Below are 26,929 nucleotides of genomic sequence, written 5' to 3' on the forward strand. Positions count from 1 at the left end.
GGCCTGCATCTACAGCTCCGATTCGACCCCTAGCCTGAGAATCTCCATGTGCCACGGATGCAGCCCTAAAAAGACAAAAGACAAAAAAAAAAAAAAAAAGAAAAAAAAATCATAATACACAGAATTGTACCTGGCACATAGTAAATACCATTTATGGTACTAGGCACCAGACTCTATGTTAGGCACACATTTTGTGAAAAATAGAAAGAAATGAAGTCCTTTTATCCAAATGAATATTCTATTCTTAAAAGGTGAAGACCGTTTAACTGTAGGATTTTTTTTCTCCTTTTAACCTCTAGTAATATTTAATTTTCAAGTTCACTCCAGCCAAGGAAATATTCACTGAGATGCCTCTTTCCTTTAGTCAGTTGGTGTACTGCTCCCAGCTACTTCAAATTTCTTACAAAAGACCAAAAAAAAAAAAAAAATTCTTACACACATATGAAAATGAAAAAAATATTCTTGATTTTCCCCATTCCTAAGACGACTAACAGAGGCCTGAGAGCCCTGCTGAGTACTATCGGAAACAGAAAAGGTGTCAAAGTTATATATGCCATGATACTCAGTGAAGACTATTTAAAATTGGACCAAATTTTGTTCAACTCAGAAGACAGTTTTATTTTATTTTATTTTATTTTTTTTTTTTTTTTTTTTTGTCTTTTGTCTTTTTGTTGTTGTTGTTGTTGTTATTGTTGCTATTTCTTGGGCCACTCCCGCGGCATATGGAGGTTCCCAGGCTAGGGGTTGAATCGGAGCTGTAGCCACCGGCCTACGCCGGAGCCACAGCAACGCGGGATCCGAGCTGCGTCTGCACCACAGCTCACGGCAACGCCGGATCGTTAACCCACTGAGCAAGGGCAGGGACCGAACCCGCAACCTCATGGTTCTTAGTCGGATACATTAACCACTGCGCCACGACGGGAACTCCGGAAGACAGTTTTAGATGCCATTCATCTTTTAATCTTGTAAAGAATTCGAACAAAGCAGAAAGAACATTGCCAAGGATACCAGTTTCCTGGAAGGAAAATAAACAACGCCTCAAGAAAGGTACATTCATCTTTATTTAAAAAAAAATTATTACTATTTTAAGTGTAAGGGCAAATGTTTACTTTTTTGAGATGAGCTTAAGATATAACAAAGCCTACTATCATATAAATTAATGGAAGGAAACACTCCAAAGCATAAAAAAATGGCTATTTCTAAATGGTGAGATTATATTCTTATTTTCTATTCTATGCTCTGGAGTTTTCAAAATTGCTTTATTTTCAACTTATTTTGTAAAAATATTGTGGTACATTATGCGTGTGTGTGTATAACATACATAAAGATATATATATATGTATATATAATACATATACACACATATATATATATATCCCCTCCCCTGGATGCAGTGTGCAGTGGTTTGATGTGAGATTTCGGTTCCCAGACCAGGGATTGAACTTGGGCTACAGTGGTGAAAACACTGAATCCTAACCACTAGACCACCAGGGAACTGTTGGTACATCATGTTTTTTTTTTTTTTTTTTTTTTGTCTTTTGCCTTTTCTAGGGCCACTCCCGTGGCATATGGAGGTTCCCAGGCTAGGGGTCTAATCGGAGCCGTAGCCACTGGCCTATGCCAGAGCCACACCAACATGGGATCCGAGCCGTGTCTGCGACCTACACCACAGCTCATGGCAAAGACAGATCCTTAACCCACTGAGCAAGGGCAGGGATCGAACCTGCAACCTCATGGTTCCTAGTCGGATTCGTCAACCAATGTGCCACCACGGGAACTCCTACATTATGTTTTTAAGAGAAGACACTGATTCTGTGATAGTACTCTATAAAATAAAACCAGTTTGATGAGATCAAATGATTTAGGAGGGAAGGAAACAACACCTGAACCCCTACTACATGTTAGGTTCTTTATATATGACCATTCACTGTGACAATGAATTCACAATGAACATTAATTGTGACAAAAAAAGTAGTAGTTATCATAAACTTCAATTTCAGATGAGACAGCTTAGATTAGAGAGAGTCAGTAATTTAATAATTATCATAGTTGGTGAGGGAAGAGTATGGAGTGTGAACCCCTGTCTGACTCCAAAGCCCATTTATTTATTTTTATTAACTACATGAGTGCTTATTAAATTGTAGGCAATGTGCTAAATAAGTTCATTTAACCCTCAAGAGAATGCCTTTTATTTTTATTCACCATTTACCAATGAGGAACTTGAAATTTACACTATCATTAGATGAATGGTTAAACTACGGTAGATCCCTTTTATGGAATATTGTATATCACTAAGAATACAATAAATCTAGTACAGTTTCATGCAAAAATCTCCAAGCCACATCAAAAAAAAATATGCAGAGAATACGTGTTTTTAAATTACCCAATAAATGAAACTGGAACACACAAAACCATCCATCTAAACCTGTGCATATATATAGTTGATCCTCATTATTCACAGATGCCGTATCTGTGCATTTGCCTACCTGCTAAAATTTGTAACCCTAAAATCAGTATCTGTGCCATTTTTGTGGTCACTCACAGACATGTGCACAGTGGCAAAAAATTTGAGTTGCCACATGCATATATTCTTGGCTGAGGTCAAACTAGGTAATGCCCTGCCTTCCTGTTTCAGCTCTCATACTATAAACAACTGTCTTTTTCACAGTCTACTGGGTGTCATGTTTTTCACATTTTGTGTTTTTTAAAAATATTTTTTTATTATAGTTGATTTACAATGTTCTGTCCATTCCTGCTGTACAGCAAAGTGACCCAGTTATATATACACACACACACAAACACACATTCTTTTTCTCATATTATCTTTCATCATGTTCTGCCACAGGTGATTGGTTATAGTTCCTTGTGCTATATATACAGCAAGATCTCATTGCTTATCCATTTTAAAATAACAAAATAATGCCAATTGTAGCAATATGGATGGAACTGGAGATTCTTGACTACATGAAGTCAGAAAAAGAAAGACAAATACCATATGAGATCACTTATATGTGGAATCTAAAATATGGCACAAACGAACCTATCTACAGAACAGAAACAAACTCATAGACATAGAGAATAGACTTGTGGTTGCCAAGGAGGAGGGGAGGGAGGTTGGGGTTAGGAGACACACATTTTGTGTTTTGTTGGTGACTTCACAGCTTAAAATGGCCCCCGAGTGTAGTGTGGAAGTCTTGGTTAGGGTCCCAAGTATAAGAGGACGGTGATGTGCCTTGTGGAGAAAAGACACATTAGATAGGCTTTGTTCAGGAATGAGTTATATTGCTATTGGCATGAGTTCTCTGTTAATGAATCAGCAATACAAAAAAATAAGGAAAGTGCCTTTCAACAGAAACACACCTAAAGCAACATTATATATTGACAAAAACTGACAAAATTCTGTGACAAGAGGCTCATCTAACTCTTTTCCATAAGAGCAATGGGTCAGTATTCACCAATTCAGTGTTACAGGTGACTTTACAGAATACTATTGTGAATAATGAGAATCAACTCTATCTGTATGTCCATGTGTAAATATCTGCCAGATATGGGTGGTTACACTTGAAGGAAGGAGACCGAGACCAAGAGACATTGTTCAAAGAGAATCTTAAAACTTTATCTGTTGTCAACATCGAAAAAAAAAAAAAACATAAAAAAAATAGGTGAGGCACCAGTAAAACTCATCAACAGCAACATGTCTATTTAAATGGTAGAGATGGGACAAAAAAAGGGTATTGATTCAAAACCTCTTGCTCCCAACCACTGTTTCTCTCAAGTCATTTTCACCACACAGCAGAATGAGGAACTTAAGTGGAAACTGGTAAAGCTCAATGACAGGTAGTACAGTTAGTGACTTAGAGAATGAGCTCTAAATTCAAACTACTGGGATATGAATTCTGGTTTCACTATTCATTAGCACTATTTCTGAGCAAATTTGTTTCTTCATATGTAAAAAAGGATCATACTACTGCTACTTTATAGGGTTAACTATGAAAACTAAATGAGTTATGACATGTAAAGTGTTTAGATAGTACTGGGCCCCACAGTAAGTGCTCAATAAATATTAGCTATCACTTTATTGCCACTACTATAACTGAAGACAATGACTGCTCTAAAAGAGTAACCTATTAGGAACATACTTTTAAGTTAACATCCTATACAAACTAGGTAGCTTTTCCTATTTATGGTGAAGAAACAGTAAGGATCCTCATTTTTGTCCTAGATAGAATGAGAGAATTTTCTTTGTACATTTCTTTTTTCTAAAATAAATTTATTATTATACAAAAATCACCTGTAAACATGTGGGCTAAGGAGTACCCATGTGGCTCAGCAGGTTAAGTATCCGGCATTGTCACTGCAGTGGCTCAGGTTGCTGCTGTGCTGCAGGTTTGAAACTTGACCAGGGAACTTTCGTATGCTGTGGGTGTGGACAAAACAATCCCCCAAAACCATGTGGGCTAGAGACAGGAGGCTGAAGGAAGTATCTTGCTGGAATATAGGTTTGGTAGATGTGGCAAGAATAAAGGCTAAAAGGGCAGAGTAAATGCTATGAAACACCTAAGGTTCCTCATTCGTGGAAGAGCACTGTAGTTTATTTTTATTTATTTATTTAATAATTATTATATTTTCTTTTTTCAGCTGCACCCATGGCACATGGAAGTTCCTGGGCAGGGATCAAATCTGAGCCAGAGCTGACTTTTATTTATTTTACTATTTTTCAAACCAACAACTTGAGGTAAGCACTCTCACTACTTCTACTTTACACGTGAAGAAATTAATGATTAAAGATCACTTTGAACCTGTGCCACAGCAGTGACCTGAGCCATAGAAGTGACAATGCTAACTCCTCAAAGTTACCTTTATTGTATTTATTTATTTATTTACTTGTCTTTTTTTTGCCTTTTTCTAGGGCCGCTCCCGCAGCATATGGTGGTTCCCAGGCTAGGAGTTGAATCGGAGCTAGAGCTGCCAGCCTACACCAGAGCCACAGCAACGCAGGATCCGAGCCGTGTCTGCAACCTACACCGCAGCTCACGGCAATGCCGGATCGTTAACCCACTGAGTAAGGGCAGGGACTGAACCTGCAACCTCATGGTTCCTAGTCGGATTCGTTAACCACTGAGCCATGACGGGAACTCCTAAACCTATATTCTGACTCTTAACCACTATAATACACTCTTATCGCTTAACTACTAAACAAACTGCTCTCTTCAGATGACATTGGAAACAAAATCCCATTGGACTTTTCCCGTTTTGTATTTTTTTTCTACTGTGTTTGTATTGATCTCAGTGTATATGTAGTCTGTTTAGAATCCAAGTAAAACAAACTGTTCTGCAAAACATTACCTGATGGCGAATCAGGCAGAGAAAGATGAAAGGAGGTAAGTTAAAGGTAAAATATTTGCTGACAGCAGTCTAACATATTTAAATGACTGCCAAGAAATTCTTGTTCTAAGGCTAAATATAAGTCAGCCAGAGACATTTTAGGGTTGTCCACCACTAAAATAAAAATAATGGTTCTGGGCTGCAGTATTCATACCTAACAAGGCATACATTCATTCAAACTGAGTATCTATGTGCCAGGTTCCCAATTCATGTATCACTAAATCTGTTTCAAATGACAAAATTCAAAAGGGTATGAAATTTATAAAATTATGCAAGGAGTTCCCATAGTGGCTCAGCAGAAACAAGCCTGACTAGCATCCATGAGTACACAGGTTGGATCCCTGGTCTTGCTCAGTAGGTTAAAGGATCCGACATTGCCATGAGCTGTGGTGTAGGTCACAGATGCAGCTCTGATCTGGTGTTGCTGTGGCTGTGGTGTAGGCCGGCAGCTGTAGCTCCACTTTGACCCCTAGCCTGGAAACCTCCATATGCCATGGGTGCAGCCCTAAAAAAAGACACACACAAAAAAATTATGCTTATACCACCTGAAAACATCTTTTAAAAGCCCCTGAGTGAGTGGAACAGTCATAAACAATTATTTAAACTTTTAGGAGAAGCTACTGGAGCTATGTTTTATAGCAGTACTCTTGCTTAGTGGAATTCTACATCTAATCTGGAATTAAACTCCAGATGGAGTGGCCTTGATCAGTAGTGAAGCTCAATTACTTGTTATGGAAGAAGAAAGGGCAGGACCCCAAGAAACACTTGCTATTCTTTCCCATGCCAGTGAAAAACACCAGAATTCTTTACATGCGTTTTTTCTTTGAAGTATGTTTCACCTTTAAGAGACAAGAGGACAAACACTGAAGAAATTACACTGATATTCCAAAGTGTTATTTTATTCCAAAGACAAAGAGAAGTATTTATATTACATATGCTAGAAAATATTATTGCTCAACTTTAAGGCAAAATAAAAACGGCACCAGCATTAATGAGATTAATATGCATTCACAGTATAACTGCATTTTATAATGAAAAGAGGAAAGCAAGGAATTTCCATATCTCAAAAAGCTACTTTCTTTGTAAAAACGAAGCTATAAATGATTTATCCTAACAATAGGATCCTTGAAAAGTCGCCTGACTAAAGTTGTGGGTTCTGAAACTTCTAGAGTCTCCACCTACTACAATCTAATTTAACTACTTTAATAACTCATTAATACTAAATAAGAGTACTATTAAGTAAACACTGATGCCCATATCTGGGATGTCTGAGAAACACTTGAACAATTAAGAAACACACAAAAATTCCCATTTTCAGGAAAGAGATAACCCATATTTCTAATCTCAAACATTCATTTCATTGCCCACCCCAACCACTCTGTTGATAATGCACAATTCCACAAAGAGCAAAATGAGAGGAAAACCATTCAACCCACAAGTGTTGTCTCATGGTAAGTATATATCAGTAATACAGCCTACATTCCAAAACAATGCTATACAAATTAATTTATTTTTATTAGGCTTCTACTGCCATCTGTTTACATAATAATCCAGCAATTGGTATAATAGGAACTGGAAACCGATCCATGAACTGGTGACTGATGCTTGGAAAATAACTTTGTGGCAGATTATTAGAAATTTTGCATGCTATCTTGAAATTTGCTTCATTTGTTTGAATGACATGTCATCTGATATTTCATTTAAAAGAAATCAAAATCCAACCTCCCAAATGCTAGGGCATATGGCTGGATAAACTACACTGGAACACTTACCTAGAGCTGTGAAATCTGAACCAGATTTAAATAGAGCTGAAGCTAGGAGCTGAAACTGTAAAAGAAAAATAGGAACAAATTAGCTTGGTAAGCACACTGGAGGAAAACCTTATAATTCTGACCATTTATTGGCCACTGGATGTCTCTGGACATGTGTTGCATAAGTCTATTCACCAGAGAGTGGCAAGAAGTACACTATAAAGAACATGCTGACTTTTCTTTTGGACTGCTATTATCATTTTCCAAAATACCAGACCAAATCCTGGAATTATTTTACTTTAAAAATATATTAGAATTCCCCTGTGGCTCAGTGGGTATAAGGATCTGGTTGTCACTGTGCCACAGGCACAGATTCAATCTGATATGGATGCAAACTAACTGTTCATCAACAGATGAATGAATAAAGATGTGGTATACATATACAAGGGAATTCTACTCAGCCATAAAAAAGAATGAAATCCTGGGAGTTCCCTAGTGGCTTACTGAGTTAAGGATCAGGCACTGTCACTGCTGTAACACAGGTTCAATCCCTGGCCTGGGAACTTCTGCATGCTGCAGGTGCAGCCAAAAAAAAAGGATAAAATTCTGAAACATCATGGATGGACATGGAGAGTATTATGCTTAGTGAAATTAAGTCAGACAGAGAAAGCCAAACACTGGACTTTACTACTTATACATGTAAAGTAAAAAATAAAATAATAAATGAATGTAGCAAAATGGAAACAGACCCACAGATAGAGAGTACTAGTGGTTACCAATAAGAAAATGGAACAGGTTGGGGGAAGATAGGAACAGGGGATTAAGAGGTACAAACTACTATGTATAAAATAAATAAGGTAGGAATTCCTGTGTGGCTCAGCAGGTTACGAACCCAACTAGTATCCATGAGGAGGTGGGTTCAATCCCTGGGCTTACTCAATGGATCTGGCATTGCTGTGAGCTGTGGTTTAGGTTGCAGATATGGCTCAGACCCTGTGTTGCTGTGGGTGTGGTGTAGGCCAGCGGCTGTAGCTCAGATTTGCCTCCAGCCTGGGACCCTCCATGTGGTGCAGTTGCGGCCCTAAAAAGCAAAAATAAATAAAGAAGCTACAAAGATATACTGTACAGCACAGGGAATATAGCCAGTATTTGTAATATAAATATAATATACACTATAATGTATTAAAATATTGAATCACTATTATACACCTGAAACTAATATAATATTGTAAATCAATTATACCTCAATTTAAAAAAATACTAAAAAAAATTAAAAAAAATAAAAAAAAGATTCATTTGGGGAATCTATCACATATAAAGAGATTGATGCCTGTACACAGTTACTGAACTTTAAAAATAAATGCACACTAACATAAAATAAAATGTCTCTGCTGTGTAAATGAAACACTGAGAAAAAAGCATGGTTATTATGTGTAAGCCATTCCTAAATTATAATTTAGACTGGTTTTCCATGGTAATGTATAATTGTATTATTATATAATTATAAAGGCTCAAAGGCCTTTTTTACACTGAAAAAATATTACTAAGTGTTGATTAGATTCCCAGGTTAGCCAGGGTTAGTTTAAATCAGTGTAACTGAACAATGACAAAATAAGACAAAACTACTGCATTACTGGTACTTGAACAAATTGGTAAAAATGAAAGTATTAGGATAACTATTTAATTTATGTTGAATGACGATGCTGGGAAACAAGCAAGTTAAAGGGAGGAATGAGACTGGACAAATGAGTAGAATCTCAAAGAAGTTACTTGGCACTTTGCAAGGCTTGAGAAGTGGATACCACTGATTCCTCAGGATGTATTTTACACTTATGCTTGCAGCCTTTAAAATTTCACCTCATTAATGATCCTTTGAATGTCAGAAATTGGACAATATTCCAGAAGTAACTAAGTGAGAGTTAGGGAAAAAAGGATAAAAGGAAGAGTTTAAAATATACAGAGGTTCTTCGCATATTCTGGGATCAAGCCTCAGTCAGATTTACCTATTACAAGTATTATTTAGTCTGTAGCTTGTCTTTTTTTTTTGATGATGTCTTTTAATGAGTAGAAATTTTAGTTTTGTTAAAGTCCAATTTGTCACGGTTTTTCTTTTCTGATTAGCGCCTTTTGTGTCATGTCTAAGAAAGCTTTGCTTATCCCATGGTTGTGAAGATATTCTGTTTTCTTCTTAATGCTTTATTGTTCTCAGTTTTATATTCTGATCCATAATCCATCTTAAATTAATTTTTGTGTTAAGAGTGAGAAAGGAGTTGAGATATCCAGTTATTTAGCACCATTTGTTAAAACGACTTTTTCCCCACTGTATTTGGTGCTCTGATCAAAAAAAAAAAAATCAATTAATTGCACATGAGTCTATTTTGAACATGACCTCTGTTCTGTTCTATTGATTTATCTGTCTAATCTTAAGGCAGTACCGCACCACCTTGATTACTAGGGCCGCTACAGAGTCCTTAAATCAGGGAGTAAGTATGAGACCTCCAACTTTTTCTTTGTTCAAGATTGTTCTGGCTAGACCAAAACCTTTGCAGTTCCACTAAATTTCAGAGCAAGTTTGTCTATTTCCTCAACAACAACAAAGAAATCCAAACTGGCTGGAACTATGACAGGAAATGCATTAGATTTAGGGAGAATGGGCATCTCAATAATTTTTAGTCAAACCATAAAAGTGATTTATCTGTCCATTTCTTTAGGTATTCTTTAATTTCTTTCAATAGACTTGTTTCTGCATATTTGATTATTTTTGATATTAATATAAAGAAGTTCTAAAACTTCATTTTCTAACTGTTCATTGCTGGTAGAAAATAATATTATAATAAAACTAACAACATATTTTATTGACCTTGTATTCTGTGACCTTGCTAAATTCAATTATCTTAGTATACTGTTTTGTAGATTGTATGGGGTTTTCTATGTACACAATAATGCAAACAATTTTACTTCTTCCTTTCCAATCTATATGCTGTTTCTTTCTTTTTCTTACCTTACTGCACTAGCTAGGATTTCTGGCACAATGCCAAATAGATGTATTGAGAGCAGATATCTCTTCCTTTGACATAATCTTAAGGGAAAGGGTTTAATGTTTTACAATTAAGTATCGTACTAGCTGTGTGCTTTTCACAGATGCTTTTATGAGATTTATGACATTTCTTTTTATTCCTGGTTTAAGATTTTATTATTATTATTTTTAATCACAAATAGGTTTTACATTCTGTCAAACGCTTTACTTCACTTAACGGTGGTTTTTCTCCTTCATTCTGCACATGTGGAGAATTACACTGATTGATTTCAAATGTTGAACTAACCCTGTATTGCTAAGATAAACCTCCTCTTGGCTCTTGTGCATTACCATTTTTATATATTGCTGAATTCAATTAGTTAACATTTTCTTAAGAATTTTTTACCTACATTCACAAAAGGTACTAGTCTGTAATTTTCTTCGCCTGTAATGTCTTTCTTGGGTTTTTTATATCATGCTTCATAAAAGGATTTAGAAAGTGTTCTGTCTTCCTCTGATTTTTAATAATCTATTCAGAATTGGTATGTTTTTCCTCCTTGAAGAATCGACGGAATTTACTGATATAGCATTCAGGCCTAGAGTTTTCTCTGTTGGAAAATTTTCAATTACAAATTCAGTCTTTCAGATGTAAGCTATTATACATGGAGGGGAAAAACAACGAGGTAGAGCACAGAGAACTATATTCAATGTTCTATGATAAACCATAATGGAAAAGAATTTTTTTAAAAAAGTGTATAAAGCTAAACTTAAACCATGGCCAATATTGGCAAAGACAAATAAAATGCACCCCCCAATTCAATATCTGTCTGTAATTGATACGGAACTCCTTAAGATTTTCTAATTCTTCTTGCATCAATTTTGGTAAGTTGAATCATTCAAGAAATTTATTCATTTCATCAATCTGCTGAATTTGTGGACAGAGTTGTTCATAGTATCTCCTTAGTTATTTTTTAACATACGTAGGGTTGTAATATTTCCTCTTCATTTGTGATGTTGATAATTTATGCTTTCATTACTTTTTTTTCTTGATAAGTCTTGCTAGAGTTTGACCAATTTTAGTCTCCTTTTCAAAGAACAAATTTTTCGGTTTTTACATTTTTTTTCTATTGTTTCCTATTTCACCAATTTCCTATCTTCCATTTATGTGGGATTAATTTGTTCCTTTTTTCTAATTTCTAAGATGAAAGATAAACTTCACTGGCTCTATATATAGAAGGATGGGGAGAAAACCGATATTTTAACAAGTCAATTAAATAAGTGACACTGATATGTACTAGCCTAGAATTTTAATGAGTACCAAGTAATAGCACACAATCTGAATAAAGTCAGACCTCTCTCCCAAATTCCAGAATCAAATATTCAACTATCACCTCAACATCTCAAGTTGCCTGTTTCACAGGCATCTCAAACTGAACATATGCAAAATTAAACTCCTGATTCTAGTCAGGAGTCCCCACCTTCTATTTTCAGTTTATAGTAACTCCATCTTTCCAGTTTTTCGGGCTCAAAAATTTGGAGTCATTTCTTTCAAATCCTACATTCAATCTGTCATAATGTTGTTGATTCCTTCTTTAAAATATATTAAGAATCTAATCCACTTTACTTCTCACCATTTCTACTGCTACTACTTTGGTCCGAGCAACAATTCCCCGTGCTTAGTTACATTTCTACAACCTGCCTTATAGGTCTCTTGGCCTCCATCTTTGTTCCCTTTCGGTCTATTCTCAATACAGTCGTCAGAGTGATCTAATTAAAACATAAAGCAGATGTCACCACTCCTCTGCATGCACAAAACCCTGAGCCTGTTCCTGTTCATTCAGAAAAAGCCAAAGACCTAACGATGAAGTCACTCGCAATCTGTTCTGCCAATCCCTGCCCTTACATCTCTGACCTCATCTCTGACCACTCTCACTGTCCCCACCTCTACTCCAGCTACAAAAAGCTTCTTGCTGTTCTAAAAAGCCAAATGCTCCCATACTAGGGTCTTTGCTCTAGCCCTTCCTTTGCTAGGAACTATCTTCTTCAAATTATCTACTTAGATCACTTGCTCACATTCTTCAAATCCTTGTGCAAATCAGATTTCTAAATGAGGGCCATTACGATTACCCTATTTAATACGGCAACTGCTCAATTCTTACCCCTTATACTTCTGATCTCTTTTTGACTTTTCTATATTTATCAAATTCTAATGCATTATATAACTTGCTTATTTAATGTGCTTATTATTTCCCCCATTAGTATGTAAGTACCTTCTCTTAGGCAGCTTGTTTGGTTCACTGATGTATCTCCTGTGCCTAGAATGCCTGGAATATTGTAGGGACTTAATACACATGTGTTAAATGAATGACACCAGCACTTTGAAAGATCAGCAGAAAGATAATTAATTCAAAATGTGCAACACTGGCTGAAAAGTTGTTTTTCTCATTCCTTCTCTTTTATAGAATCCTCCCTGAAAATGGTAGTATTGATTTAGGCATTGTTTTCTTGGCCATTTTCTAGGGAAAAAAAAAAATCATTTTCATAAGCTTTCTTAGAAACTCATCACCAGTTTAGAACCCATATTCTGGAGACTGGAGGGAAGCAAAAAGCCAGGATATATAGTTGATAGTCTACCATCTTTTCCTCACTAACAGGCACAATGATGATCACCATCATGATAACCATCCAAAAAAGGGGAGGGGTACTCTAAAAGCCACTTCTCGTTGCTGATAAAATCATTTACCATAATGAAAATTTTGTAAAACACACATAGAGAACAAAAACAAACTACTACAGAAATTGAATAGCAGTAGTAAGGCCTTACTCAATAAGGGGAATGATTTCTTATAAGGAAAATGAAGATCTATATGCCTCACTAACAAATACTGTAAGTGCATATATATATATACTGGAGCTGTCACCAAGGGATTTCTTTTCCAAAACAAAAGCTGTTCACACATTTTTAAACAAAACAATAACCTTAAAGATCAGTAATTCTCAGTTTTTTAGGTATGTTTTCAGTTTTGTGTTATAAAAGCGCACACAGAGAAGAATCTTAGGGTGAAGGTACTGTTTCTAAAGTGATTCTGATGCTGGCATATACATACACTATCACATTACTAGCTTCTACTAGGGCTAAACAATTCTTGATAGATACAGCTTTTAAGAAACGGAATGGAAGTCTGTGGCACACAAAAATCACAATCTGATACGATTTAGGAAAAGAGAAAAAAGGAAACCCACTACCAAAATTCTTAAAATGACTCTGCTTGAACTCGAGATACCTCCCTGTCCTGGTTTTTCCATTAGTTTAGCTTTAAGAACAAACTGTCTGTTTTCTTTGGCCTACTTGCAGCTTACACAGCTGAAATTATTTACTATGCAACATTTTGTTTTGTTTTTAAAAAGAGAAAAATGAATGTTCCCAGATTCTATAGCCATTTATTAGATAGACTATGGTGAAAATATAAGAAAATCCACCTACAACTCTCAAATGCATGGTCTAACATAATGGACTCTTTACAACTATGTTCAGTTTAGAAGTCATAATAGGTTAAACCAAATACATTTTGCTACTTGGCAAAATTATGATAATTCTTTCCATTTCAAATAGTATCATGAATTGACTGAAGACTCTAGAAAAGACAATTAACTGTCCCGTTCCACAGGGTTTTAAAGTGTGCTCTACTGATTCTCTACCCTAGGGAAGGGCTATAACCAATACTGAGTAACAGAAATAAGGCTTATTTTCATAGTAGGCAACTACGAAAGACCATTTTTTTGTTTCGTGCCAAGGACACGCAGACTCTACTGCTTGAAAGTACAATGAACCTGGTATCTGAAAGTCATTCAGCATTAAATCTGAAACCTGTGTCAACGCTGAACAGAGAAAAATACTGTTTGATGTTGCTATTACAAAGCCAAAGCAAAGCAACAGCTAATAGGGAAACAGATGTAAGGAACAGAACTACATATAATCACTACTTTGGAGCGCTGAAGGTAAAATGGATTGCAGTTCAGATGCTGCTAGATGAACTACGAATAAGAATAGCTGGTGGAGTTCCCTTTGTGGTGCAGTGGAAACAAATCCGACTAGGAACCATGAGGTTGTGGGTTCAATCCCTGGCCTTGCTCAGTGGGTTAAGGATCCGGCATTGCCATAGGCTGTGCTGTAACCAGCAGATGTGGCTTGGATCTGGTGTTGCTGTGGCTGTGGCGTAGGCCAGCAGCTGAAGCTATGATTAGACCCCTAGCCTGGGAACCTCCATATGCTGTCGGTGCAGCCCTAAAAAGCCAAAAAAAAAAAGAATAGCTGGCAAAAGGAAAAAGTGACAAAAGGAATCTCAGAAGTTAGTAGGAAGAGAGATTATAAGACCATGAAGTTCACTGTAAGTGTATTCACTCACACACACTGGATAAGCAAATACGTCCTAGGAATATTAAGTCTTAGAAGCGGTTGCTTCCATTCCATGTTATATAACAAAAAAAACTGAAAAGTAATGATTTGTTACTAATTTCTCAAGTTTAGGGACTACAGATGAATGAAGTTAGCAGCCTATGGTCAAACTATACTGCTACAAAATTCAGATAACAAAATATCAAGCCAGCAAAGATTTTACTCCCACCAACCTCTCCACTTTCTCCTTACAAAAAAGGAGGGTTTTTTTTCTTTCTTTTAGGGGATTTTTGGAGTAGCAAGAGAAAAAATTTATACTGAACCATTACATAGCTCTTAAGTAGCTCTTAACTACAGAGGAAGTAAAAATTTCTATTTCCTTCCCAACACAAAAACTAAATTATGTCTAAGTTAAAACTTTATACCTGAAAATCCTTTTCTGAATGCATCATGGGTTTTTGTGTGACTTGAATCTTATATTATCACATGAAAATATGTCTATTCAATTTTTATTTCATCTACTCTGTAACATTTTTAAGATTTTTAGTGTCATCATATTTTCCTCATTTTCTTTCTTTCTTTCTTTTTGGTCTTTTTGCCTTTTCTAGGGCCGCTCCCGCAGCATATGGAGGTTCCCAGGATAGGGGTCCAATTGGAGCTGTAGCCACCAGCCTACACCAGAGCCACAGCAACACTAGGTCTGAGATCCGACCCGTGTCTGCAACCTACACCACAGCTCACGGTAACGCCGGATCCTTAACTCACTGAGCAAGGCCAGGGATCGAACCCACAACCTCATGGTTCCTAGTCGGAACCACTGTGCCATGATGGGAACTCCCTCATTTTCCTTTAAGCACCCAAGACTAAAAGCAGCAAATGTAAGCTAGAAAGACATTTTTAAAAAATGCTTAATTTCTGAAGTTTATTACCACTTTTACCTCTTTCGTCTCTTCTGGGTCTGAATGATCCACAGTTATATAAAGATCATTTTGTAAATATTTCAGAGCACTAAGGGGATCCATTTGGGCCTTTTCTTCAAACCTAGAAAAGTAAAAAAGAATAATGAGTTATGAGAAAACATCAGAAATGTCTTAGACCTGGAGTAGAATATTCTGTGTCCGAAGAAGATATTGTGGATATCGAAAAAACCTGTGTTTAAGAATCCAGAAGTAAGAATACCGCCCTATATCTAGACTGTTTATATGGGGAATCTCTGGAGATGTGATGATAGGCCCAGGCTGGGGCCCTAGAGACTGGATAAGAGCACTTCCTACCCTCCTTTTTTTTTTTTTTTTTGCTTTTTAGGGCCACACCCAAGGCATACGGAGATTCCCAAGCTAGGGGTCTAATCGGAGCTGCAGCTACTGGCCTACACCACAGCTCACGGCAACACCAGATCCTTAACCCACTGAGCGAGACCAGGGATCGAACCCGCAACCTCATGGTTCTTAGTTGGATTCGTTTCCACTGTGCCACGACGGGAACTCCCTACCCTCCTCTTAAAACTATAAACTAAGATTAAATCAACTGCAAAAATAGTGAATATGTCAAATTTTTATATAATGGAACTACAAAATAGCGAAACATGTTTCATAAAAACAAGCAGAGGTTAGAGTTGCAAAAATAGTGAATATGTCAAATTTTTATATAATGGAACTACAAAATAGCGAAACATGTTTCATAAAAAACAAGCAGAGGTTGTTTTTTAGTGACTCAGTGGTTGTTTTTTATATAATGGAACTACAAAATAGCGAAACATGTTTCATAAAAATGTCAAATTTTTATATAATGGAACTACAAAATAGCGAAACATGTTTCATAAAAAACAAGCAGAGGTTGTTTTTTAGTGACTCAGAGGTTGTTTTTTAGTGACTCAGTGGAAACAAATCTGACTATTATCCACGAGGACGCAGGTTCGATTCCTGGCCTCACTCAGTGGGTTAAGGATCTGATGTTACTGTGAGCTGTGGTGCAGGCTGCAGACACGGCTTGGATCTGGTGTTGCTGTGGCTGTGGCGTAGGCCAGCAGTTGCAGCTCCAATTCGACCTGCAGCCTGGGAACCTCTATATGCTGTGGGTGTGGCCTTAAAAAGACAAAAAACAAAACAAACAAAAACAAGTAGAGATAAAAATACTCTTAGATTTGTGTAATATTCTTTTCACTGAAGGTGCTTAAACAGGTACTTTAGAAACCGAAATGAATATAACTTCTTTTTTTGCTTTTCAGGGCTGCACTTGCAGCACAGGGAAGTTCCTGGGCCAGGAGACACATTGGAGCTGCAGCTGCTGGCCTACACCACAGCCACAGCAATGCTGGATCTTTAACCCACTGAGCAAAGCCAGGTATCGAACCCATATCCTCATGGACATGAGCTGGGTTCATAACCTGCTGAGCCACAACAGGAACTCTGAATATAGGTTCTTTTAATAATTACCATTAACACTAAATGAGAGTATTTCCATGACTCGGTTAGCAATAATGATAAAAACAACTGTAGCAACCATTTGCTTTGTGCTAGACACTGTATCAAGTGTCTTATATATATTATTCATCCTCACGATAACTCTATGATGACAAGTTTTGTCATCATTAAAAGAAAAAAAAAAGAAAAAAAAGAAGAAAAAGAAAAAAAAAAAAGAAAAAAAAAGAAGAGAAAGAAACTGAGGCCCAGAAAGTGAATTTGACCAAGATAAGACCTAGTAAGTGGAAGTAGAATCAATGATCTCTCTGATTCCAAAGCAGAAAAGGAAATAAAAGAGTTCTTTTATATTAAAAAAAGTCTGCTTGGGACTATTTAAATAATAATTCCTTTTGTAATAGCATAATTATATATAAATTTATTTTGATAAATTGGTATGCTTTTCAAATATTATACAGAAAGAAAGAAAAGAAGATATTTAATTTCATTTGAGAAAGGAAAATAGTGAAAAGCCTTTTACAACTGGGTTCAGTTGATGGCATCAGTAATTTCGTGTCTTTAGAGCTAATTTCAGTGATAGGGTACCTGCAGGGGCAAAGACTAGTAAACATTACAGTTTTCATGTACCAGATAATACCCTGATTGTCAGCCAGCCTTACAACCCTCAGATGAGAGTTTTAGGTCATATTATTCTACCATCTTGTCCAGAATGGATTAGACCAGAGTTGTGGCATCTGAACCAAAAGCAACTGTCTTGAGCTTGATGAGCAATTTATAAAGCGGCCTGGCAGAATTCTTTCCAATAGGGATACTCTTTCTAGGAAAGATACTCTCAGAGAATCTGAATGTGAGTTACATAGGACACAGAAACCATGTAAAACACAGAAGGCAGTAAGCAAAAGACATGAGATGCGAGATTCCTGCCCTTCCTATCTTTCTCTTCCTTCCTACCTACCCTAGCCACCTACTGAAGCCATGAGGGAAAGCGGAGTCAGAAAGTAATTACCAGAACAGGAAAAGCAGATAGAAAGAAGCAGAAAGAGAAAGGCTCAGTAACTAGGAAAGCTACCACAGGAGTTCCTAACTATCGGAACTGTTTCAGTATCCTCAACAGTTCTCCATTAGGCCTCACTGTTCAAGTGCTGAGGAAGTATCTTAATTCTCTGGATATTCTCACAATAAATTATTTTTCAGTGAGCTGTCCTAAGTACGTCTTGTTTTTTTTGTTTGTTTGTTTTGTTTTTGTCTTTTTGCCTTTTCTAGAGCCACTCCCGAGGCATATGGAGATTCCCAGGCTAGGGGTCTAATTGGAGCTGTAGCCCAGCCTACTCCAGAGCCACAGCAACGCGGGATCCGAGCCGCATCTGCAACCTACACCACAGCTCACGGTAACACCGGATCCTTAACCCACCGAGCAAGGCTAGGAATTGAACCCACAACCTCATGGTTCCTAGTCGGATTCATTAATTACTGTGCCACGACGGGAACTCCCTAAGTATGTCTTTATCCTTAGTAACCTGATAACCTAACCCAGCACACACCTATTGTCCTATTAAATAAAACGAGCAAAGGGATTCATTTTCCTGGAAGTTATGTTTTTTTCTTTTTCTAAACTTTTTTTTTGGCCTACAAAAACTTACTATTTTGGATTTGTGTCTGCAGTCTAGAAGTATATTTCAGCCGACAGTTCTGCCCTCTCCATAAAGGAACAAGAACTAATCCTATTAATTTTTTTTTCCTTTTGCCCCTTTCTACATCCAAATCATCAATACGTTTGGAAAATTGAATAATATAAGGAAAAATAATGGCACTTTATTTTCTGTATCACGTGGCACCACTAAGAATAAAGACACTTTCATGGCATTCAATATACTTCTTTCCCTCCAAATGCATATTTAAAAATTCCTGTTTTCACTATTTAGTAGCAAATTTCAAAGGTTGATTATTTGCCCAGTCACGCAAACTTGCTGCCTTTCAACTTCAGTCACTTTATTTCATGATTCATTCTCTTATCTTAAGACTTGCTAGAGTCTTTCACTGTATAAGTTAAAATTTAAATAATTTGTTACTGATTATTATTTTCCTTATCCACTTTCTTGTGCCACAGTGGGAACTCCTCCTTACCACACTTTCATACCTCACTTTGTGCCTTTACTATGACAAGTCACTAGTAATGATGTTTTGTACTTGAAACTTAAAACATGCCATAATGTATAATATTTCAGATTCCCACAAATTGTTATTCCATCTACCTACTGATGCATTTTTTAAAGGAGAAAAATGACTGCCAAAGATCAAAAGTAATAATACTTCTCAGGATGGCCTGGCTGTGGGAAAATGAATAATTGTACTTACTTCCAAAAGGAATGAAAATTAACTTTCTGGAGGGCAACTTATAATTCATCAATTCTACCACTATTGCAGTTTTGGATAGGGGTGCATATAGAAGTATACAATAACATTAACTACCATATTATTTACAATTGCAAATAAGCTAGAAATAATCTAAATATTCTACAAAAGGAGACTAAATTACAGAGTAGAACATTATATAGCTATTATAATTATGATTTGTAATTAAGAAAGTATTATTATAAATGTCATAATTATATACTTACATAAGTATTATTAACATGGTAATAAGATGTTTATAACACAATTAAATTAATTAAAATAAATCAGATTCAAAGCAAGATGATCCCAATTTTTTAGTTCCATAAAGAAAAATCTACTTGTGCACATATAGTTTGAAGGATATACACCAAAGTATTATTTCTGAATGGTGGGATGAGGAATGATTCAATTCTTTTTGGTGGGGAGAAAGGACTTATTTTTCTTTATTAATCAAGTATTACTTTTCCAATTAAAAGCCAGAAGAGGAGTTCCTGTCATGGTGCAGCGGAAACGAATCCGACTAGGAACCATGAGGTTGTGGGTTTGATCCCTGGCCTCGCTCAGTGGGTTAAGGCGTTGCTATGAGCTGTTGTGTAGGTCACAGACATGGCTCAGATCTGGCATTGCTGTGGCTCCGGATACAGCTCTGATTAGACCCCTAGCCTGGGAACTTCCATATGCTGTGGGTGTGGCCCTAAAAAAGGACAAAAGACAAAAAAAAAAAAAAAAAAAAGAGCCAGAAGAAAGTGTTTTTAAGTAAGTTCTAATTTTTTACATATAGCACTAAACAACCTCCTTTAATCATTAATAGGCTTTTGGTCAGGAATTTTTTTTAAGAAGCTCAACTTAATATTCCAACTACAGGAGTTCCCTTCATGGCTCAACGGTTAATGAATCCGACTAGGATCCATGAGGTTGTGGGTTCGATTCCTGGCCTCATTCAGTAGGTTAAGGATCTGGCATTGCTGTGAGCTGTGGCGTAGGTCGCAGACACAGCTCAGATCCCGAGTTGCTGTGTCTGTGATGTAGGCAGGCTTTTGGAGCTCTGATTCAACCCTTAGCTTGGGAACTTCCATATGCAGCAGGTATGGCCCTAAAAAAAAAAAAAAAAGCAAAAAACACATTCCAACTATAGTTGTTATATCCGATTCAGGGAAAAAAATCCAAAAACTAAGATTTTTCCAAATTCGTATCCTTTTAAAAAACAAAGTTTAGCATTAAGTAAAGTACCAAAAAGAACAATTTTAGCAGTGTAAACATTAGCTGAAGGTATCTTAAGTTTAAATCTTATTAATGAGAGACTTTATCTCTCACTATCCAGCCAAAGTGAAGATTCAGACCCTTTCTCCTGTAAATTCTTTAGGAAGTACTCAATTATTCATAGTAATGTCAAAGTAACAGAAGTAATTAGCTTCTGTTATTAATTTATTGCTCAAGCACAACTTGTGAAAGCAGAGAAATAATAAACATATGATAAAGGAACACAGAAATTTTATGTACCTATATTTTATATAAACTATAACACACATACAAACGCACATATGGATGCATGTATGTATATATATATATATATATGTATGTAGAGGTAGGGGTGGTGAAGTGTCAAACTCTGGAGTCAAATACTCTGGATCAAATCCTGGCTCTGTCATGTACAGGTGAGTGACAACCTTAGATGAGTTATACAATCCATTTAAAAATGCTTCCATTTCTTCTTTTATAAAAGAGCAATAGTAATAGTACCTACCTAACAAGCTTATTATGAGAATAATACGTAGCATCTAGCACACAAAAATTGCTTATAAATGGTACTTATTATCATTAAAAACTAACCTTCTCTCCCTACAAACTACAATCTAACACTGTTAGTAACCAAAGGGACAGATGTATTTTTCTACATTTTTCAGTAGCTTATCACCTGCTAAGGCTAAAAAGGAAACATGACCAAGGAGATATATATGAAAATGTTTGGTTACGTGATTTTGCAACTAAACGGCAAACGTAATGATGTAAAACTAAAACCATATTTAAAGCTGCATTCTGAAACATCGAGTTATAAAGAGATTATTTAGTCAACTATGTCATCACATTCACTGTTAAGAGAGTCAACAATCAGCTAAACATGTCAATAATCTAGAACTGATGTAATTTGTAGTGGTTAGACCTTGAGTTACTTGAAGGCAGGTTTAATCACCTTTATAATTTTTAGCATCAAGATCTATCTTCCCTTTGTGTCTTCCTTTGAAAGACGAAAGCAAAGATAAGAGTAATAGGACATGCACAAAAATGATGATCTTAGCAGTATTTACATTGTCATGTCACTAAATTTCCAAAGACAAGGTAACATCTCCAAAGCTTAGGTAATAACAACAATCGCTGATAATGTTAAATAAAAGTTTTTAATGAATTATTTTTATACCTGTGTTTCCTTATGAGGTACTTGCAATGTCTCAGTAAGTAATCTTTTGAAGGCCTACACAATTTCAGTGACCAGAAGTCATCTAATCTCATCTTTGGGGAGCAAGATTTTCCTGGATTCCCACCAAATAAATAATGAACCTATAATAAATAAAACAAACCGGATTTTTAAAAATGCATGCATACTCAAGAAACTATAGAAGTTGCAGTAAAATTTCTTCATTTTGGTAGTAGTGTGTAACAGGCAACTAGCTTTACTCATACCAAAAAAAAAAAAAAAAAAAATCAGTGCATTTCTACCAAAAGCCTCTTTTGATTTTTCTCAACTTTTCATTTTACTTTAAAGTACTGTGGCTACTTCCTTAAATTACATTTTACGTTAAAATAAATTGCATTACCACAATTATACTCAAAATAGAAGACACAAAACAAAAGCAATGATAATAAGATACTCCAAGATAGAGTTTGCCTAAGGCAACAAACAATGGGAATTACCAGTTAATCAAGTGTTAATCATAATAAAATGTTATCTTTTAAAAAACCCACACACAAGTTGAATCACTGGAGGCTGACATTAACTAGAAGTTTTAAAAACTTTAGCATCTTGGAGTTCTCATTGTGGCTCAGAGGAAACAATTCTGACTGGCACCCATGAGGACGCAGGTTCGATCCCCAGCCTTGCTCAGTGGGACCTGGTGTTGCCGTGAGCTGTGGGGTAGGTCACAGATGCAGCTCGGATCCTGAGCTGTTGTGGCTGTGGCACAGGCTGGCAGCTATAGTTCTGAATTCTCCCCTAGCCTGGAAACCTCCATATGCCACATGTGTGGCCCTAAAAAGACAAAAAGAACCCAAAAAACACAACTTTAACATCTTAATTTTGCTTTAGCCTTAATACCGAATATTAAATGGCACAGATGATTTGTGAAATAACTTTTAAAATACTATTCAATTAACACCGAATAAGAAATGTAAAAGGAAAGCAACAATGATTTCACTATAATTACGGTTTTAGTAATATTCTGTACTCAAAGTATTAAAGCACTACCTGAAATTCTGAAAACATTTATAATCAGTATTATACACCAGAGATAATATTTCTATCTTATAGATGGAAAATCATTTATTTTTTTTTATTTTTTATTTTTTTTGTCTTTTGTCTTTTGTTGTTGTTGTTGTTGCTATTTCTTGGGCCGCTCCTGCGGCATATGGAGGTTCCCAGGCTAGGGGTCGAATCGGAGCTGTAGCCGCCGGCCTACGCCAGAGCCACAGCCACAGCACTGCGGGATCCGAGCCGCGTCTGCAACCTACACCACAGCTCACGGCAACGCTGGATCGTTAACCCACTGAGCAAGGGCAGGGACCGAACCCGCAACCTCACGGTTCCTAGTTGGATTCGTTAACCACTGCGCCACGACGGGAACTCCGGAAAATCATTTATACTTTAATTTGGGAGACTCTTAGAGAAAGGGCTTTTACTTACTTCCACGGTAACTTTTACTTAATGTTCTCAAATTATAGAGAATTTAAATAATCAGCTATGGCCTAAACAGAATTAATACAGGTTCTGTCAGCAATTTTTGACATAAGCTGAGTACAGTCATTAAGCTACATGTAAAGTTTAAGGGAGTAATAGTTAAACTACTCTGACTACTTAGTGACATTGAAACTTCAGGACTATTTTCACAATGATGGAAATGATGTGTCAATTGTAGATAGGAAAAATAAATATAAGACTTCTTATATGAAGACACATACATATAACTTCGGGAAAATCTAAAAGCCCGAAGTTATATGTATGTGTCTTCTCAAATCATGGAAAAAAGTATACAAATGCTGCAAAGTGTACATCTACTTCATATTCATGCTGTAGAAACAACAGACCATTCTCTGTATCAGATCTAAGCAGCTGAGCAGCAGCAACCGCTGACCATTTTCATAAGAAGAAAAGTGCCAGGAATTACAGACTATGCAAAAATGTTTATTCTCTTAAGGAATTTTAGGGATTTTTTTTTTTTAGGCAATACCAGCAGCATGTGAAAGTTCCTGGGCCAGGGATCAAACCCACACCACAGCAGCAACCTGAGCGGCTGCAGAGACAACACCATATCCTTAACCTGCTGTGCTACAAGGGAACTCCAGGGAGAAATGATATTGAATGTCTACTATACATTCTATTAAGTGTCTGTTATGTATTATAATTTTTAATACAAATTATGTAAAAATATTTAGAAACATATATTTTGAGATTCTATCAGATTGTATGTCATGGGAAGTTTACAGGTCAATGCAATTTGCATACCTTGTGTAATTCATCATATACAAGCTGATGGGCAAATCGTGGACATGGTTCTTCCTCCTGAAGACTTTTACTTGGATTATCCTTTGCAGCCTGATCATTCTTATAGACACAAGACCTGTAAAACATTGCTCTTAAAGCATTCTATCCCAGAAAATTAGCAGCACACGTAATGTTAATACAATCGTAGCAAGCAAATTAACTATATGTTTAATTATCAGTTAAAAAACATAAATCGTTCACACCAAATCTTAAAATTCTGGTCACTCTCATAAAATAATCTGACTGTTAGAACTGAGTTCTGAAATTCTTTAATGTTCATCAAGAACAGGAACAGCATATATGAAGGCTTAAATCAGAGGGTGAAAGGGATGATATACCATTTATCTATTCACAACAAAAAAGTTCACAATGGATTGCTTTCACTTCTATTGTACATAAATGTCTTTTTTAGAAAATAATAAATTCCTTAGCTGATGAGCAACATCCTCCATTACTGAATGGAGGAAATTCTCTGGAGTCCCGCTGTTCAGGAAAATATTCACTCTGTAGTAACTGCAGAACATTAGAGCTGGGTCCTCTAGGTCAGTGTTGCCCAAAACAAAATGTGCAGCAGTTCTGTGAGATGCTCTGTGACAAAAGGATCCTGGTTTGAAAATGCTAAATAATAAACCCCCCCACCTTTCTGTAGTCAAACAGCTTCATTTTATAAAACTAAGACCTGGGAACATGGTTCTCAAGTTTACACATCTACTTGGTAGCAAACGTTAGACTGAAATTCAATTCTTTTGACTCTCAAACCAGGAAACATCTATCAATTGAATAGAGGTAAAATCCAGCAGCTGAACATCACTGTGTACACAAGCACCAATACTGACTTTTCCACTCCCCAATACTGACATTAAAATGTATGATATCATAAATTAACATAAGCCTTCCATCTTTTTTCTTCTTCTGAATAAACGGACAACCTCAAATAAATGTTACACTGGGATTGCAGCACAAGAGCTACTTACCAACTATTCCTTACAATGTCATAAATCCAGAATGAATTTCTGACATTCTCTTCCCTCTTTTCCTTGTCTTTGCTGAGTCCAGATAAGACATGTATTTCATTCAGTTCTGGATCAATGGTTGCTCTCTGTGTGAATCCTGTCATTGGAACTACATATGGAAGAGAAAATACGATGACAGTATTAACATTAGTTAACAGATTAGTACTACTCTAGAAAAGATTAATACATCCTTACCCTGCTCTACCTATGTCCACAGCACTTATCGTCTAACGCACTACATAACTTTTATACTAAACAAAAAACAATTTCTTATTGCTTTCTCTCCACTCTAGAATGTAAGCTCCATAAGGGCAAAGAAAGAAAGACCATCTAGAACGTAAGCTCCGTAAGGGTAAAGAAACTTTTCATTGTTTTGTTCCCAGTGCCTAAAACACTGCCTGGCATATAATAGTTACCCAACAACTTGCTGAAAAAGTAAATAAATGCTAACTACCAGGATGGAGTTAGAAGGAGGGAAGAGGCGGAAAGAGGTGTGGAATGTAACCATTTCTGAGAGAAGGGGCAATGCTTTATTTAACTGACTTATTATCTGGGTCAGCTCTAATTCAATGGCAGAGATAAAATATTCAAATCTTGACCTAGAAAAGCAAACTCTGACATATAGGTTTGTTTAATAAGGTCAGAGTCATCTAAAATATCTGTTCATGACATACAATGAAATAATTTCCAAGAAAAATAGAATATTTTGGGGTAAAATATACCATTTTGTTTCCCTGAGTGGCTCAAACTCCCCAGAATTAATTTTCTGAGAAAATACTTTTTCTGAGAAATCCATTATATGAATGACGGTCATTCTGTATTAGTCAGTATGTTGTAAAACACTGATATGGCAAATGCAAACTTTCTCATTGTTACTTGGAAATATTGGTTGAAATATAATTTTATTTCGAATCGCAACAAATTTGCCATAGATCTAAAACAAAGCCATTGTTTCAACGCTACATTTCTTTTATACATGAACAATTATATACTCAAAAAACTAAACAAACATCAGATTGAAGTAAAACATTTCAATCAATCCAGAATACTATGGGAGGAGATGCTAAGCACACTGATATTTATTTGTCTTTATCTACTTTAGCAAGATCAAATTTGAAGTATTTATTTTTTCCTAGTTTTCCTTAAATTCATGTGTCCTTTGACATTCATACTCAATAAATTTGTTTGGATATTTTAGAGGCTATTCCGAAATGCATCCCACAGTAAATATATTAAAATATTAAATGCACACACACACATATATAACACAATATATAATTTGAATACATCTTTATGCAAATACACTTATTTATACACAGACACACGAACCTAATCTTAATAATAACCTTAACTTTCATGCTATGTCATTTTTAGTTGTATTTTCTAATTTGTCTTGATAAACTTTCAAAAGTGCCCTAATTCTGACCTCTGTTCCTCAGATAATCTTGGAAGAAGGATAAAATAGTAAAGAAATAAAATAATTTTCATTAGTAGTAGAAGTGGAGGACATAACTGCCTGAATGTACTGTACTTAAATTTCTTCATCCCATTTTGGATTAACACTGAGCCTTTGAATTAAGAATCCTACAACATGGGTTGACAAACTGTGGACTGATCTATGCTGCCTAGGGTCAAATCAGGCCTCATCCATTCATTTACATTTTGTCTGTAGCTGATTTCACCCCCAGTAGCAAGGATGAATAGCTGCAACGGCAGTAATTATATCTGGCTCTTCAAAGAAAAAAACTGCTGCTAGCCCCTATTCTATAATCCTTTAAAATGCAAATATCAGACTTGTATA

At 36.1% G+C, this 26,929-nt stretch overlaps 1 protein-coding gene across 9 annotated transcripts in view; it reads right to left on the bottom strand.

The window, feature by feature from the left end:
* MKLN1 (muskelin 1) overlaps positions 1 to 26,929 on the bottom strand; it is a 338,714-nt gene that overhangs the window by 14,515 nt on the left and 297,270 nt on the right. For all 9 annotated transcript variants that reach the window (XM_021078931.1, XM_021078932.1, XM_021078930.1 and 6 more), the window contains 5 exons: positions 25,090 to 25,237; positions 24,077 to 24,191; positions 21,779 to 21,918; positions 15,487 to 15,589; positions 7,158 to 7,212 (listed from right to left, as the gene is read on the bottom strand). In XM_021078931.1, coding sequence (XP_020934590.1) covers positions 7,158 to 7,212; positions 15,487 to 15,589; positions 21,779 to 21,918; positions 24,077 to 24,191; positions 25,090 to 25,237 — 561 coding nt within the window. The remainder of the gene's footprint in view (positions 1 to 7,157; positions 7,213 to 15,486; positions 15,590 to 21,778; positions 21,919 to 24,076; positions 24,192 to 25,089; positions 25,238 to 26,929) is intronic.

Source organism: Sus scrofa, chromosome 18, assembly GCF_000003025.6.
Source record: "Sus scrofa isolate TJ Tabasco breed Duroc chromosome 18, Sscrofa11.1, whole genome shotgun sequence".
NCBI classification, from domain to species: domain Eukaryota; kingdom Metazoa; phylum Chordata; class Mammalia; order Artiodactyla; family Suidae; genus Sus; species Sus scrofa.